General features: G+C 54.5%; 1 protein-coding gene across 1 annotated transcript in view; it reads right to left on the bottom strand.

The window, feature by feature from the left end:
* Positions 1-304: 304 nt before the first annotated feature.
* Prr5 (proline rich 5) overlaps positions 305-16,156 on the bottom strand; it is a 38,481-nt gene continuing 22,629 nt past the window's right edge. Inside the window, 9 exon segments of the mRNA XM_032918921.1 lie at positions 305-952; positions 955-1,035; positions 1,038-1,184; positions 2,556-2,691; positions 4,263-4,403; positions 4,788-4,879; positions 10,005-10,062; positions 10,273-10,321; positions 14,188-14,268. Of these exon segments, the coding sequence (XP_032774812.1) occupies positions 720-952; positions 955-1,035; positions 1,038-1,184; positions 2,556-2,691; positions 4,263-4,403; positions 4,788-4,879; positions 10,005-10,062; positions 10,273-10,321; positions 14,188-14,268 (1,018 nt within the window). The 3' untranslated portion in view covers positions 305-719.

The following is a 16,156-nucleotide window of genomic DNA, read 5'->3' as shown; positions in this document are numbered from 1 at the left end:
GGCCAGGGTCTTCAGCAACCCTCGCCAAACAAGAGCAAGATCAATAGGTCTCGTGACCCCTTTCTCTCCCTGGCTGCATGGGGTCAAAGCCAATGCCTGGGACTAGGAGCAGGGACCCACAGTAGGGTTTGTCTTATACCTAAGCATCACCCATTAAGGTCTTAGGCCTTCCTTATGTGCTTTCTAGGCCCTTCCATCAAAATGACATAGCCACACTGGACCTGAGAACAAGTGGCCTGGGCCCCAGCCTGGGAATGCGCCCGGTAGGAGGGAGAGGAGAGGTCAGGGAGGCAGGGGTCCCAGAAGGACACCAGGGGGCAGAATGGAAGCCTGGTGCTGTAACTTTATTTCATGCCTTCCTGTTTTGTGGCCACCGAGGGCAGAGGGAGGCAGGCAGGCAGGTCTGTCTGTGGCTTGAGTCCCGTCACTATGAAGGCCAGGCTGGGCTGGCGTAGGCAGAGCCCACTGGTTCACATTTTCCTGGGTAAGTTGTGGGCACCGAGAGTGGGGCAGGCGGGAGGGCACATGGTGGCCCATTCCTCCAGGTGGTTGAGTATGCATCTGGGTGGGTGGGTTTTCCAACAGACTGGGAGTACAAAGTGACTTGAGGCAGTGAAAGGGGGCTGGCAAGGTTTGGAAAGAGTAACAAGTCTCTCACGCACACATACAAGACATGCAAACACACAGGGGCAGTAAAAACATGAACTAACCTCAGGCCATCACACAACACTCGGCCGGCCGCCTGCTGCCTCAAAGTCAGACACACTGGAGCGACTACCCCGCCCAAAGTCAATGAATATCCCTTCGGAGTCTGAGTCCACGGACTCCAGGATCTGGTCCACGAGTGTCTCAGGGCTGGAGGTGGGTGGGGAGCCATGGTCTGGGCCCTGTTCGGGGGAATGGGCAGGGGGGTATAGTCTGCTGGGGCAAGGCCCTGAGTGGGGTGTTGGGAAGACCTAAAGGTCCCCAAAGGGCCCTGTCCAGGCATGTCCACAAAGCCCTGGGGCTCAGGACAAGATGTCATCTCAGAGACTGTCTGCGGATGCTCGTGCCACCGGACGCTGTGCCTTCTGCCTCATGCTCAGCCACAGGATTGAGCAGGGGAGTATTGTAGCTTTTGGAGCGCACCACTGGGTTCTTGGCTAGGATATCCCCAGAGCGGGAGCGGCGTAGGAACCGTTTCTCTGCAGAAACAGACATAGTTATACGCTCGGATGGTGGCTGCTGGCCCACATGCTCTCTGAGCATCCAAGTCCCTCCACTGGACGGAGGCTTCTGGCCAAGCATCTAATCCACAAAAGGGTCACCCAATAAAAGGTCAGTGGACGCTAGTTCTGGACCAGCTCAGCCTGCCTGCTGGGAAGGGTTCAAGTCTCCTGCCTTAGCTGGAGAATTTTTTTTTTTTTGGTTCTTTTTTTCGAGCTGGGGACCGAACCCAGGGCCTTGCGCTTCCTAGGCAAGTGCTCTACCACTGAGCTAATTCCCCAACCCCTAGCTGGAGAATTTTAACACTCCCAGCCTTGGCCTGAACAGGCAGTGAGACCTCAGCTGCACAGGTTCAAATCTGTAAGCTGTCAGTGACCTGTGAATGACCCCATGTCTTATTTTCTTCACCCATGGAAGCCTGTGGATCCTAGGCACCAGTGCTTTCCTTGGTAAGACTGGGCACCAAGGGCACAAGCCTGCGTGGAGGAGCTCTATGAAGCAGCTGTTTGCAGGCCTCGCTGGCTGTGTAGAGAGTGAGGACAGAGTCAAATTCCCCTGGCCAAGGAGAAGAAAGGATTCCATGCAGGACCCTGCCATGCCTGATAGTGTCCATGGGGTGGCACTCCTGAGTACAACAAGCTCAGAGAGCCTCTCCGGATCAGGAGGGGTTGCCTTTTTAGTTTGGCTGCCAGGTATCTGCTGTCTACAGCCAAACGGGTCCTGGGAGGTGCGAAGTTCCCCAGTTCTAACTTGTTTGAGCTGGAAGACACCCAGTACCTTAGGTAGCAGCCCAGATGATGGGGAGCCTTCCAAGTGACTCTATCTGCCCTTTTTCTATGAGCCAGTCTGCATCTGCTTCTGCAGCCCACCGGTCACCATGGGGGCTTACTGACCCATCTTTCCTGCTAGACCAAAGCTATGAAGGAGGGCTTGGTTTGGTCTCTGGGCTGGTACAAGTGCTCAAGCCACAATGCTGAATGAACAGGGAGGGCACTGCAGGCTTCTGAGGGACCCAGCAGGCTCTCTTGGATCTACTTTCCCTGTACCCTTCTCTGAACCAGTACAGGTATGACATCTTGGGGATGATGGGGGTTGTCTGCATGGTGGGGCTCTACGGAGAGCCATTACTGCTCTGGGGGTTGCCTGATAACCTCCAACGCCCCCTCTACCCTGGGGGTCCAGGTCTACACACAGCAAGGCTAGACAGGTGCATGGAACAGATTTTCTGTGTGACTGTAGCTAGTTCCCTGTAGTGTCCTGGTTTTGCCAATACTGTCGCCCCAGCCCCAGCCCCAGCCCCAGCCCCAGCCCCAGCCCCAGCCCCAGCCCCAGCCCCAGGCAGTACCTACCAAGGATACAGGAATGGGTACAGGGCCCTTCATTGGAGTAGAGTCCATAGGTGCCCAGGTACGGTGACACCACCTTCTGGATCAATGTCTCGAGGCGCAGGTAATCTTCAGTCACACCCCTGGACTCATGTACTCCCTGCAAGGGGATGGGGGTCACACACCCTGGTCCAGCAGCATCTTATCCCTCCCTCATCTTCCCCAGCTGGAGTCCCAGGCAGGAGGCTGAGTGCCCTTATAGCCACATGAGATGACTTACACTAAAGTCACTGAGCCCTGGTGTGCAGGGGGCCCCGGGTGGTCCGTGAGAGACAGTATTATCTAGGAAAAGCCGCTAGCCAGGTTAGCCAGGTTCCTGGCCCATGATCTTTTTAAGATAAAAGTCTCATTATGTGTCCTTGGCTGCCTTCACTGTGAGGGCTGGGACTGCAGGTGCCACCACATCCTGCCCTTTCTACTTCTGTAAGTCTATGAAGTCACATCTCCCCTGCCGTCTCTCCTGTACAAGGGAGAAATAGGGGCTGGGTCATCTGTATTAACACACATGTGGCTGTTAAGTGTGACTAGCACCCCACCGTTTGGAACCCCAGTAGAAGCTGGGATCCTGGGAGGGAGTCAAGGGCACACAGTAGGTCCTTAATACACACTGACTAGTCCTGTGACCTCAGCAACTCAAGACTTAAAACAGTGGGGGCTGGGTTCACGTGGGGACCAAGGTGAGGTAGGAAACATGCTCAGAGAGGCCTTAGAGCAAGGCCACTCAGTCTGGGGAGAGGTGACAGATGGGACAATGGAAGCCCCTGTGGTCAGAGGCTATGCTGGAACTGTAGAAGCAGAAGGAGGCACAGTAGCCAGCAGGGGGCAGCACTGCTCTGGGCCTAGGAATCCCAGGGCCCAGCAAGGCAGAGACCTGGCTTTCCAGCTCTCCCAACTCTCTTCACACTCGAGCTGCCAGACTAGATGCAGTCTGTGGAAATCCCACTCAAGGCCTATACTTGGCTTCACTCCACAGTGACCATAAGCCTCTGACCCAGGGCAGCCCCTGGACCCTGCACCCTACACGGCAGCCCATATGACCCTTTACATTTCTTCTGGTCCCTAGGCCTGAGCCCACAAACCCTAACTCCAAAGGACTTCCATAAACATGGAACTCATGACAACAGGGCTTTTGATGCTTATGAGAATCCTAATGAGGCCACAATCCCTCCAACAGAAAAATGTCTCCCTGTCAGTCAGATGGGGCAGTTGATGGTACCTCTAAAGTCCTGCAGGATTGCAGGTTGTGAGAGCTCAGTACAGTGAGCCCGCACAGTAAGGGGATGTGTCAGATGTAGGGTACATGTGCTTGCTGGTGGCCCAATTCTCTTCAGTCCTGGGGCAAGTCCCTTTAATCCAGCCATACTAGCTGGTCACTGTCCCTTCTTCAGAGCTAGCCTTGTTGATGAAGTCCATGTGTACCAAGTGCCTGGAACACGTGTGTGTGTGTGTGCGTGCGTGTGTGTGTGTGTGTGCATGTGTACGTATGTGCACATGCACACGCTCATGTGCTGGGGTGGGTGTGGGTGCATGGGGGTCCAGCCCTGATCAAGTATACAGAAGCCAGTTGCTGCACTGAATAAGTAACTGTGGTCTGGTTGGCATCCCAGTCCCAAAACCTCACTGGCCAGCTCCCTGCCCAGTCCGTCTTGGGTCCCCAAGCCCTCGTCCCACCTGCAGTACCAGCAGCATCTGTGCGATGGCAGGGGGAACACGCGCGTGGGAGCGGGCCAGTGCGTCCTCCAGCTTCACGCTGAGGGTGATGGTGTTCCGGAAATGCAGCAGGGCAAGCTGGCGCACCGACGGCTCCTTGCCCTGCGGACACAGGAAGAGACAAGCTGGCCACCTTGCTATTACGCAGTTTGTCAAGGGTGGGATGTGGGAAAGGGCCCAGTGACACCCACCCTTGCCCCATTCTCTCACCCTGCCCTAAAGATACAAGATTCCCTGTAGCCTCCTCTGGCAGGGCTCTCTCTACAAACAGAGCAGATCTCTGCCAGTAGGCTTCCCCGCTCTAGGCCTTCCAGGCCCTGAGGAGTCACACATCTGACAGGCCCAGCTGGTCTGTAAGGGACAGCCTGGGTTAGTACAGAAAGGGTCATCAGGGCTGGAGGACTCCTATGAGCCATCCGATGTCCTCATGGTGTATCTTGGACAACTGGGACTCCCCGTACTCCCATGCATCGAGCCATAGCACACCTGCACAGGGTAAAAGATGGCCTGCAGGGTCGGCAGCACATCACTGAAGAAGAAGTCCCAGGTCTCCGCCAGTGAGTCCAGCAGCTTCTGCCCTGTGGGCACAAGGAGCCATTACAGCATGCCCTGAACACACTAGCAGACCCACCCGCCAGGACAAGGAGCCTAGGAAGAGTGGGAGGTGCACTGAGAAGGCCTCATTCACCCCCAGCAGAGCACAGTGTTCTGCCACCAAGCCCATTCTTCACTTGTGAAGTGAGCACATGACAAGACCTACGGTCTAGAGCAGATGGGACGTCAGCCATGAAGGTGCTCAGCCTGGGTGAGTGATGGCAGCTGGTTCCTGTCCCGCCTTGAGCATGCCGGGGCTCAGACCCTTCATCAGCCTGCCTGTTCCTGTCTGTCCCATCCATTTGTAGAACCCCCTAGATGAGACACTGGGCACTGGGGACAGTCAAGCCCCCAGTGGCTCCAGACATAAGTTATTATATAGCAGGGAAGCAGGACATAGAAGAGCCTTGGGAAAGACAGTGGGTAAAGGGTGGCCTCTAGGGTCCATGACCCAGGCTAGTCTCTGGCGCCCTCTCTTGAGGGCCCAAGCCACAACATGTCACCCTACTTGTGGGAGACGGGGCAGAGGGTGGGCAGGGAGAACTTCCTGGAGGAGTTGTCTGATGTCTGAGTTGGCTTTTCAGATGGATATATGTTGGGCATGTGACACCCACCCCTACCCTACCTCTGCCAAGAGAAAGAAGCATCCGTGTGGGAAACGCGGGTTTGGATAAGATGTAGGAACTTGGCTTGCCTCAGGCAGCGTGGCACCACCTGACGGGTGGGTGTGGTTGTGGGGGAATGGGGCAGGTAGATGCCTCAAGATGACTGACTCTGGTTTGCAGACATATGAACTTGTCACCAAGATAGACAGCAGAGACAAACAGCCACTGGGTCTAGGGGTGAACAGACCCAGCCATGTGTCCTGTAGGACTCCGGTGCCCTGTGGGTCTGAGCAGGAAGGGAAGGGTCCTTCTCTATTGGCCTGCCTGCCTGCCTGCCTGCCTGCCTCCTCATTCCTATGGGAACGAGGAAGCCTGTGAAAGCCTTTGCCTACCTTTCCAGTACTTGATGAACTTTCCCTCACGGAAAGCCCTAGGTCCGAGTAGAGCGAGGATGTGGGGAACAGAGAGCTGGCCTCAGGAGCAGGCTGGCCTCTGTGTGTGGCCACCCAGGGCTGTCTGCTGGCGGACAGCTCTAACATTCCCCGGGTGGCCCACACCTGGTTCCAGGGGCAAGAAGACTGCAGGAATGCCCGGGGCAGGCGGATGCTCACAGCCCCTCAGAGCCCTGCCTGAACACAAAGTCCCTTCAGTTCTTGCCATCATACAGGAAGAAAGGCTGTTCAGTCCTGGCTGGCTGTGGGGTGGCCCTGGGCGCCGGCCAGGGCAGTGTGCCACCAAGTGAAGGTCGTCCTCTAGCCCACAGGGCGGACACACCACAGAAAAGCAGATGTTGTAAAACACAGAATCCAGGCCCCAGCTGGAGCTGTGAGCTGTCAGAGACCCGGAAGGATAGCCTGGTCCCTGGCTGGGTTCTTGCCGGGGACTGTGGACTGGGCTGCGTGCCTGGGAGCGAGGTCAGCGGAGGCTACTGTCAGACACACGGACAAGGCCTGAAGCCGTGCTCTGTGGCTACAGTGGAGCCCCAGAAAGTTCTTCCAGCCAGACCTAGTGGCACCCTGTGTGAGGGACAGGATAAGTCCCCAGGGCTTGATGACAAGGTACCCTGTGTTTGCTGCTGGTATGACGCAGCCAGTGAATGTGTGCACCCTGACTGAGCCCCAGCCAGAGGTGGAGCATGGGGCCAGGCTGAGGCTCCATGATGACTTTCACTGGGATGTCAGTCTCTCCTTTATTCAACCCCATGGTGCTAAAATCCAACAGGGGGGAAGTACTCCCGCTCTAGCCGGCTCCTGACCCCACGAATCACTTAGTTTGGGACATGATGGCAGAGGTCTCACTGGAGTCTTGGGTTGCCCGCTTAAGGCTACCATCTGACTCCACGTGTCCGTCCCCTCCAGCAGCTCCGGGCTGAGGGTACAGCCAGCTTTGGGGATTCAGGGGGGCAGATTTTATGAGATGGAAGGGGGATGAGATGGCTGAGCCACAGGGCAGTGGTGAGTGACTGAACAGGATGGACAAGCTCTGGCAGGCCATACCCAGGGACTGCTACCGCCACCCTTCCTCCCCAGAGTTTCCCCGCACCTGACATTCATCACACTAGCCTGTCAACATCTGGTTTATGTCTCAGGCCCTGCAGGGTAAGGCCTGTATCTTTTCCATCTCCAGGTCCTTAGAGACTCCCCTGGGGCCCTGAGTGGACACAGTTCCTTCTTTGCTACAATGGTAAGAAACGGGCCCCAAGGGCAGGGAGGCCGCAGTATGTGATACCCACGGTGTATTCACATGTGCTTACAGCTTGCAGCATCCCCTGGGCCTACAGGTCGGACATCCCTTCCCCTTTGCCTGGGAGGCCCTGCCTCACAGTCATGAGGTTCCATAGGCCTCACAAAGCTGCCCTTCTCTCAGGACCCAGCTCCCCTGGGCTGTGTTAGTAGGAGGCACCTCAGGGAATGCGCTGAGTCAGGCCAGTCAGGAGGGCGTGGGAGGCCTCTTCCCTCAGGTGCCAAACATTCACAGCACCATCCAGGGGCTTGGCTAGTAGGACGCCCCCTGGACCTTGGCTGCCCGGGCCTTCTGCCCACACCCACTGTTCTCAGGGTATGCTCATTCCTGTCTGGGCCTGCCTCATGTAGGAAGATGATGGGGAACTGGGGAGGGGGGTCCCCTTGGAGTGAGGCGGGACTCTAGGCCTCAGCCTCCACTTTCTGAAGTGGGCTCACAGTCATTTGCCCAGGGCCCAGCACTTGGAGGAGACACCTGGAGCAGTGAGTGACTTGAGTGGGTTTCAGGAAGCCAGTTATCTGCTCTGCACTTGGGCAGCCATGTATCCTGTGTGGCCCAAGCAGGACTGAGCATGTGCCTCCTTCCCAGGGTTGCTGGGTTACCCACCTGGTCAGCAGAAGCAAGCCAACCAGGATATAACCTAGTGGAGAACAACCTGGTGCCTGGCCCATGGGAGGTAACCAGCAAACGTTCATAAAGCCCATAGTCAGTGTGAAGTCTGGCCACATAGTAGGTGCTTATGAAACACTCCCAGTCTGAAGCCAGCACAGGGCCTAGCATACAGAAGGTAGGTGCACATAAAACCCTTGTATATTGAACCTAGTATAGGACCTGGTATACAGTAGGTGCTCATCAAATGCTTATGGGATCCAGGGTCAGCACAAGGCCTGGTACACAACAGGTACTTGTCACATGCTCACAGGCCTGGCGTACATTAGAGATTTGCAAAGTCCTCTAGACACTAGCCTTGCCATAGTGCCAAGCCCCTTCTGGGGCCTCAAGACCATCAGACAGCAGGGGCCTGAGGTGCTGGGACCGGGAGGTCAAAGCCTTATAATGAAGGCTGAGCCAGGCAGAGAGGTTTGCTGGAACTGTGGGGCCTGAGGAAGAACTAGGGGTACCCTGACATCACAGCAAGGCTCAAGTATCCCTATAGTGTGGCTGTGGACCAACCGCTTACCATCTCTGCTGTCCCTGTGTAGGGACAATGACCTTCTGCCCTAAGCCAGTTCTCTGGTCTCTGGGAATTCATACTCAGGACAGTATCTCTCAAGCCATAGAATGGGGCTCCTGTTACACTTTATATACCCGTGGTCCTTGTATATAGTCTGGATATAAGGTAGCCCCTAAAATAGCTCACTGTTAATGGCTCTGCCCATAGCCAGTGGTGCCGTGGCGGTGACTGGCTCATGAGGTTGCTGGCTGCATCACTGGACAGACCCATTGACCAGTTTGGAGCTGAATGTGCCTTGGAGGTGAGGCTTGGTGGAGGACGGTGGGCTGTGCTGTGATGGTTAATACTGACTGTTGGCCTGACAGGATTTAGAATCACCTCCTCTGGGTACGTATATGAAGAAGTTCCTAGACTGGATTAACTGAGGAGAGAAGACTTGCCCTGGGTTTCACATGCTGGGGCCCTGGGCTGAGTGAAAAGGAGGCGCACTGAGAGCAGCACTCATCTCTCTGCTCTCTTGGCTATGGGTGCGATGTGACCTGTCTCTTCAGGTGTCTGCCGACATGCTATCCCCACCATGACGGACTGCAACTGTGAGCAAAATACACCCTTCCTTGAGCTGCTTTTGTCATGGCAACAAGAAACACAACTAATTCCCTGCAGGAGTGCCTATGAAAGGTACACTCTGCCTCCGGTCTCTCCCTGTCTCTCTGCTTCCTGACCACAGAAGCTGTTCCTGGTGAACAGCTAGGCTAACCCACATCTCTCTGACATGACTTTGGCTTCTTGCCAGGGTCAACACGACAAGGTCAAGTGTGCAGGGACCTCTGACACTGTGAACCGGAATAAACCTTTTCCCTTGGCAATGGTTACCTTTGCCAGCTTGAGAAAACCTACAGTCACACGGCAAGAGCTCGGTCAGGAATTATCTAGACCAGGATGGGGCACTGCCTTGATTGTTCATTGATACAGGAAGACCCAGCCCACTGTGGGCAGCACCAATTCCTAGGTGGGGACTCCTAAACTGTGTGAGAGAGAGCTGAGCACAGCAGAAAGCAGCACACACGTGTTCATCTCTGATCTTGACTGTGACTGTACAAATTCCCACCTTGATATCTGCTATCAGGCCTGTACCCTGGAATTGTAAGCACCATAAACCCTTTCTCCCCTAAGTTGCTTTTTGCACAGTGCCTTATCACACCAACAGAAATGAAACTAAGACGCCCTTCAAAATGCTGGCTTTCTCGTGGTGATTAAAAAAGCTGGGGGTGGGGTTGGGGATTTAGCTCAGCAGTAGAGCACTTGCCTAGCAAGCGCAAGGCCGTGGGTTCGGTCCCCAGCACCAAAAAAAAAAACCAAAAAAAAAAAAAAAAAAGCTGGGGGCACAGTCTCTGTGAGCAGTGAGACGAAGCAGGACGCCTCTCCCTGGAGTTGCACAGCACTCTGGACTGCCAAGTGGGGCAGACCTCAGTCCTGCTGCCCAGTGCTGTTTCCTTCTTTTCCGCCCAGCATCTGCCATGCCGCTGTCCCAGGACATCAACCACACCATGCCACAGCCAGCCGACTGCATTCAGCCCCGAGACTCACCCTCGTAGAAGCGTATCTTGTCACGAAGAATCACCATGCCCTTGGTCAGCAGCTGGTTCTGAAAGCGAACAGAGGTGCCATCACTGACCTGGAGCTATTCCAGGGTGATCTGGCCCACAGGACCCCAGGAACCTACCAATAAGTAGCCAAGACCTAAGACCCACTGCCATTAAGTCAAAACCTCATCCACCCTGAGAGGTCAGCCTTGAGTCGGCCTGTCACAGGTCATATAACTATAGAGACCTCCTCTGTGGCAAGGCCCATGTACCTGCAGGTACTCAGTGAAGAAGGACCCCAGCTCCGTCTTCAGCAGCTGCCTGTGGGGGAAGGCAGATGAGAACAAGTTAAGTACTGGTGAGGGCTAGAAACATCCAGACAGCCAGGGACCAACCTGCACAGCGTAGCAACACAAGTGGCCCAAGAGAATATGTTCCCTCTATGACCCACAGAGTGGCGGCTCCCCAGGGAGCTCCCTATGCATCTCACAGACGTCTGAGGGTCCCAGTGGGACCATCTTCTCTTCCTCAAGCAGAGACCCACAGGTTTGGACCTGCAACACTGGGCTCCATCCATCCAGCATCTGCTTGCCTGAGTCCCACAGCCAGCGGGGACTCCTTTCCTAAGTGGCTTGAGCACCAACTTGAGTCTTCATAGAGCCACTGACAGGCACTGGGTGGAGCTCTCCTATATAGCAGAGGCCAGAACAGCTCACAGAAGTTAGCTACCCACCCCACACCGCACAACCCATGGCGGATGAACATGGGAATCTCTACTTTGTGAACAGTACTGCCTTCCTTTAGTGGAGTCATTTTCCACCCTGATCCCATTCTGAAGAAGTCCAGCCACTGGGAGGGTTTGGATGAGAATGTCCCTCGTGGGCTCAGATGCTTGAACACTAGGTCCCCAGATGGTGGCACTGTTTGGGAGAGGTTGTGAGCCTTGATAGCGGAAGTCACTGGGGGGCAGGCCCCACTTCCTGTTTACTCCCTTTAATGCTTGGGTTTGAAGATGATTTCTCGGCTTCCTGCTCCTGGCCCGATGCCAGCCCTTTGCAGCCTGCTCCTTGCCGCCATGCTTCCCCACCACGATGGACTCTCATCCTTGTGAAGTCCAAGTCAAATAAACTCCTTCCCTTAGTTGCTTTGGTCACGGTGTTTAATCACAGCACCCGAAAGGAAATTAATATAGCCACTGACATCCGCGCAGTCTTCATGTTCTGAGACAAACCCGGCAGAAGTCTGACATTTTCTGGCTGCTAGTTCCACTTGGGAGACGTAATCAGTCCAGAGTTACAGGTAGGCCTCACCTTTCACGGTTCCGATACATACGAATCTGAGTTACTCAGGCTTAACGAACACCACCCCCAACAGCGTGGTCCTAGCTCGGTTTCCATACAGTGAGTGTCTACACTATAAGCTCCTCCCCCATCCTGATTGGAAGTTGAGTTTGGCATTTCCTTCAAAGTTACTGTGATTGGTCTCGGTCATCTGTCCTTCCTTCAGTTTACACACAACCTGGCACATGACTGCATCATCTCCTTGTCTCCCAGTAACGACCCCCTCCCCTAAGATGCTTTATAAAAACAGACAGACCAGGTGCTGGAGAGGTGGCTCAGAAGTGGAACACTTGCCCTGCATATAAGAGGCCCTGGGCTCAGCCCCCAGAACTGCAAACAATGAAAATAAGGACAGGCCACATAGGAACTAGAAACATATGAGGGATAAAACCCCAAACCAAACACAAACCTAAAACATAACAAAAAGAGGACGTGACCAGCAGAGGCAAAAGCAAGTCAGCCAGGTGGAGCGGACGCTGTTCCCACACATGCACCAGAAACGGAAAATGCCTACATCCAAACTATATGCACATAGCAGGATGCCCATGGCACACATCTGTCAGGAGACTGTGGTCATCCTTGGCTAATGTATAATTTGTAGGCCAGCCTGGGCTACAAGAGACCCTGTCTCAAAAAGCAAAAGATGCACCCGCTCCAGCTGATGATTGCCAACAGCGTGGCTGGGTCCATCTTGGACATGCTCAGAACACACTCAGTCTCCTGTTAGTCCACACTGATACAAAGTGCTGACCCAGGCAATTTACTGACTCTCATACGGACCATGAAGGCGATGGTGTCCTGAGAGAGAAGCTTCTCTCACAAGCGACTCTGCAGAGCGTGTGCACAAAGGCAGGTCTGCTGAGGACAGTGTTTGAGCAGGTGCATCATGGGCCTGGAAATTCACACCACTGAGTATCTCTGTACCTTGTCCATAATACACAGCACCGAGTCATGGTGACCTAGTGCTCAGGACAGCTGACTGGCCCACAGGTGGCCAGGGAGCACTGGGGAGGCTACACTCTGCACCACAGGCATGCAGCTGGAGCTACTGCCTGTGATTACCTCATGGTGGGAGTACCTGCGGATGTCAGTGTGACCAAACCACAAAAGGCTCTATGTACATGTGTGCACATGTAAAGCGAGAAGAGTCATGTGGTCTAACTGTCCCTACCTAGGTACATGCCAATACACCCCTGTCCATGTCAGTATCTAGCCCTTACTGTGGTGATGGTGGGGAACTTTTGGACATGGCCATCAATGATTCCATCCATGGATCAAAGCCAATGACGAGCTGTGTACTTGAAGCACACTCAGACCAAGATAATTTTTGTTTCTGGCAGGGTCTCAGATATGTCAGGATGGCCTTAAACTCAATATGACCCTTGAACCCCTGATCTTCCTTCCTTTACCTTTCCAGTGCTGGGATCACAGGAGTGAACCATTGATATTAGAGTTGAAACTCAGGTTCAGTGCTCGGCAAACACTCTAGGGACTGAGCCACATTCCCAGCCCCAGTCGTAGTTAATGTGGCCACGTGTGCAGGACTACAGTGGGAAGGGATGGTTCTGAATGGCCATGGACCCTGGAGCTGGAACCTGGGTTCTAGTTTAGCCACCAAGCCACTCAACCGGCAGCCAGTGACCCTATAAAATACAGACGTAAAGGCATGGACCCAAGGGCTGTGTGTGTGGAAGGCTTAAAGGCGCAGCAAACACCATGCGTGCTTGAGCACACGTCCCCGGCATTTTGTCCTGCACTGGTGAAAAGGCAGCATCCCTCATCACCATGCTTCTAGTCAGGTGCTGGGACACAGGGTGGCTTCTCTAAACCTTGCCCCCAATCCATCCTAGGGAGCCGGGTAGCCCCCAAGGCCTACCGGCCTCTCAGAGAGGAGTCGGCAGTCAGAATCAGAAGGGCCAAGGAGGTGCAGTGCTGGGCTCCACCCACTCTGTGGATTTAAAGATGCAGGTACCCTCTGCACCCAGCAGATTCTTTCCCTGTGTGTGATGCTGGGGTTAGACCCTGGGCGTCCCTCACACATGCCAGGCTGGAGCTCTTCCCTGGCTAACCCCACTGGCCAGCAGATCGTTTAAATTTGTTATATAATGGGTTCCCTAGGCTTACAGACGCATTGTGAGCAGTGGGGCACTGTTAGCAGTGACAAGCACAGGGACTTCAGAGGCACCTTGCTCCATGCTGTTCCCAGTACCCTGGGCCTCAGTTTACCCACATAAAGGCCCTTTCAGGTAGGTATGGTGTGGCTGACCCCTGTTCTATTATCCCTTCACCTCCCCTTCGGCCAGCAAATGGAAGATTCGCTGTTGACTTCTGCAGATATACTTTGGATCTGGAGACAGGGTACTCTGGGTCAGGGCTGGGGGTTAATGACACAGACTGGAAGTGCCTCATTATGTCAGTTGTGTGACCCAGGGGAGGTAGCTTGACCACTAGGAACTCCATTCTCTTCCCCCTACAAATGCTGACTGTGAACTGTCTCAAAGCCACAGTGACCTGGTGTGCAGCAGGAGTCTGAGAGCACTCCTCTGTCCTCAGCTGCTTCACAACCTGGTTCCCAGCTAGTCAAAGGAAATGAGGGGTGTTCGTGGCTGGACGGTTTCCGGAATGGCAGTGGGTCATTAAGCAGGTGGGCCCTTCCTCTTTGACAGGATAAATATCCTCTGTAATGCACCGGGCGGCAGGGAATGTGGACGTTATCTCGAGCCAATGTCCAAGTTCCACCCTGCTGACCCTAGAAGGGCGTCCCCAGGAGGGTGGGGTGTGGGCCCTCCCTCCTCTGTCCCCAGCGGCATGGACGGGGTTTCCCGGACAGGACTGGCTTACACTCACCGGACACCCTCGTTGAGGATGAAGAGCTCTTGGTCAGGCAGCCCCTTTCGCTGGAAGACGGCAATCACACCGTTGTGGATACTGTGGGTAGAAAGGAGCCTAGTCACCCAGAGGCGCAGGGCCTCTTACTTCCCTCCAGGCCTGCCTTCTCCCACCTATCCAGTCCCATCCAGTCCCACTCAGACCCTTCTGAAATCATGGGCGTGCCCACACCCTGCTACAACTCTGGGCTCCTGACACAGACTCTGGCTCACCAAAACCTGCCAGGCATCCTGCAGGCCCTGGAATCCAACCTGGGCAGAATTTTCCTTCCTTCCGGCATGTTCTCAATCCTCCCAGCTGGGCCAGAGACTGGGGGCCTTCTATATCTCTTCTCTCTTTCCTTCCCTTATGTCCAGGTCCTGACTTTGCCTCCACACCCCAAGCTTCTAGTCCTGTGGCGGAGCCCCCATAAGCCACTGGGGTCCCAGCCCCCACAGCCTCTTCCCCGGGGCAGAGGAACGTGAACAGTGAGGCTGAACCTGTCCAAGCTCCGCTGACTAAAACTCTCTGAAGCAGGAAGCTGCAAACGCTTTTCTCTAGAGGGCCAGAGGGTCAGCTGTGAAAGGCCTGGGGACTGCTCAGCCTCCTGCAGCAGGTATTTAAATAAAACTTTATTATCCACTTATCAGGTGATGGATTGGGTTTGGCCCCTGGGAACAGCGTGAAGTTCGAGCCTTGTGTGAACTGGCGAGAGCCCCTGAGCTGAGCCTCATAGCACTCCAGCCTCCTTGTGCTTAACAGGGCACTCAGGGGAAGCTGCTGCTGGCCCCAGGACATTCGCACATGCCTTTCTTCTGCTTGGCTATCTCCTGCTCCTCTATTTACTCAGTCCCTTCTTCCAGGTCACAACTCCTCTCAGCCTGTACAGCCTATATCAACTCAGAGCATGCTGAGTCAATGTCATCACTGGACTAACCTTTCTCCACTGCTAGGCAAAGTCTGCCTGTCCCAGTGAAGACCGGACCACTGTTGGGCCTTCCCTTGAACTTGGTTCACAGTGATGCCTAAGAACTTTCCTACCATGCTGGGGAGGCCTTGCCCAGAGAAATGGATCACATCCTGAGAAGCCCGGGACTCCATTACAGCAGACGGTGGAGGTTCAGAATTGCTGAAGCAGGAGCAGCCCTGGTTTTCAAGGCTCCGTTTGTCTTTCCTCTTCCATTATACTTTCTAGGGAGACACCCTGACCTTGCCTAGATAAGGTCCTTCCCAGTTCCCTGTGGCCTGGGGTGCAAAGGTACTGGTGCACTGGAACCCCTCCTACCCAAGGCTGGGCTCCTCCGGTTGTCAATGGTGTGAACCACACTGGTCATGAAGGTGGCTACTTAACTACTCTCCCCTCCTACATTACCCTAGGCTGCCATGGCCAAGCCAACAGTCCTGAAGTGCAAACCCTACCACCACCACATAGCCTCCTGTCCATCTTCTAGGCTAGCTCCTAGTCCTGCTCTGGCTTCCAGGCCTCAGTGTTCCCTTGAGCTGAATGAACACAGTGCCCACCTCCTAGGGGCATTTTAGTCAGGGATGGATACTTGGGACACCTGGGCCACACCCAACCCGCAGACCACCCATGTGGTCTCTCAGTGTTTTAAACGCCAACATGTAGTGGGGACAGTCAGACCTCAGTTATAGAAGACACTATGGCCTAGAGAGGCCAAGGGACGCATCTTCTATTCAGCAGATCCAGAACTGAAATGAGGCCTACGGTTCCCTGGTCCCGTCTTTGGGCATAGACCCTGTTCCTTTTGATTCTTCCTTGCTCTGTGAGGCTCTGTGGGCTTTCTGAAGTAAACCAAACCAAATCAAAACAAAACAAAAAAACCCAAACAAACAAAACAATAAAAAATAAACAACCCCAAACAACCCTCCCCCCCAAAAAACCAAGGAAACAAAAAATCAAAACCTGTTGGCTACTTGGAGAGAGGGA

The sequence above is a fragment of the Rattus rattus genome, chromosome 1, assembly GCF_011064425.1.
Source record: "Rattus rattus isolate New Zealand chromosome 1, Rrattus_CSIRO_v1, whole genome shotgun sequence".
NCBI lineage: Eukaryota > Metazoa > Chordata > Mammalia > Rodentia > Muridae > Rattus > Rattus rattus.
The sequence above is the reverse complement of the archived record's forward strand: the minus strand, read 5'-3'. Positions and strand labels throughout refer to the sequence as shown.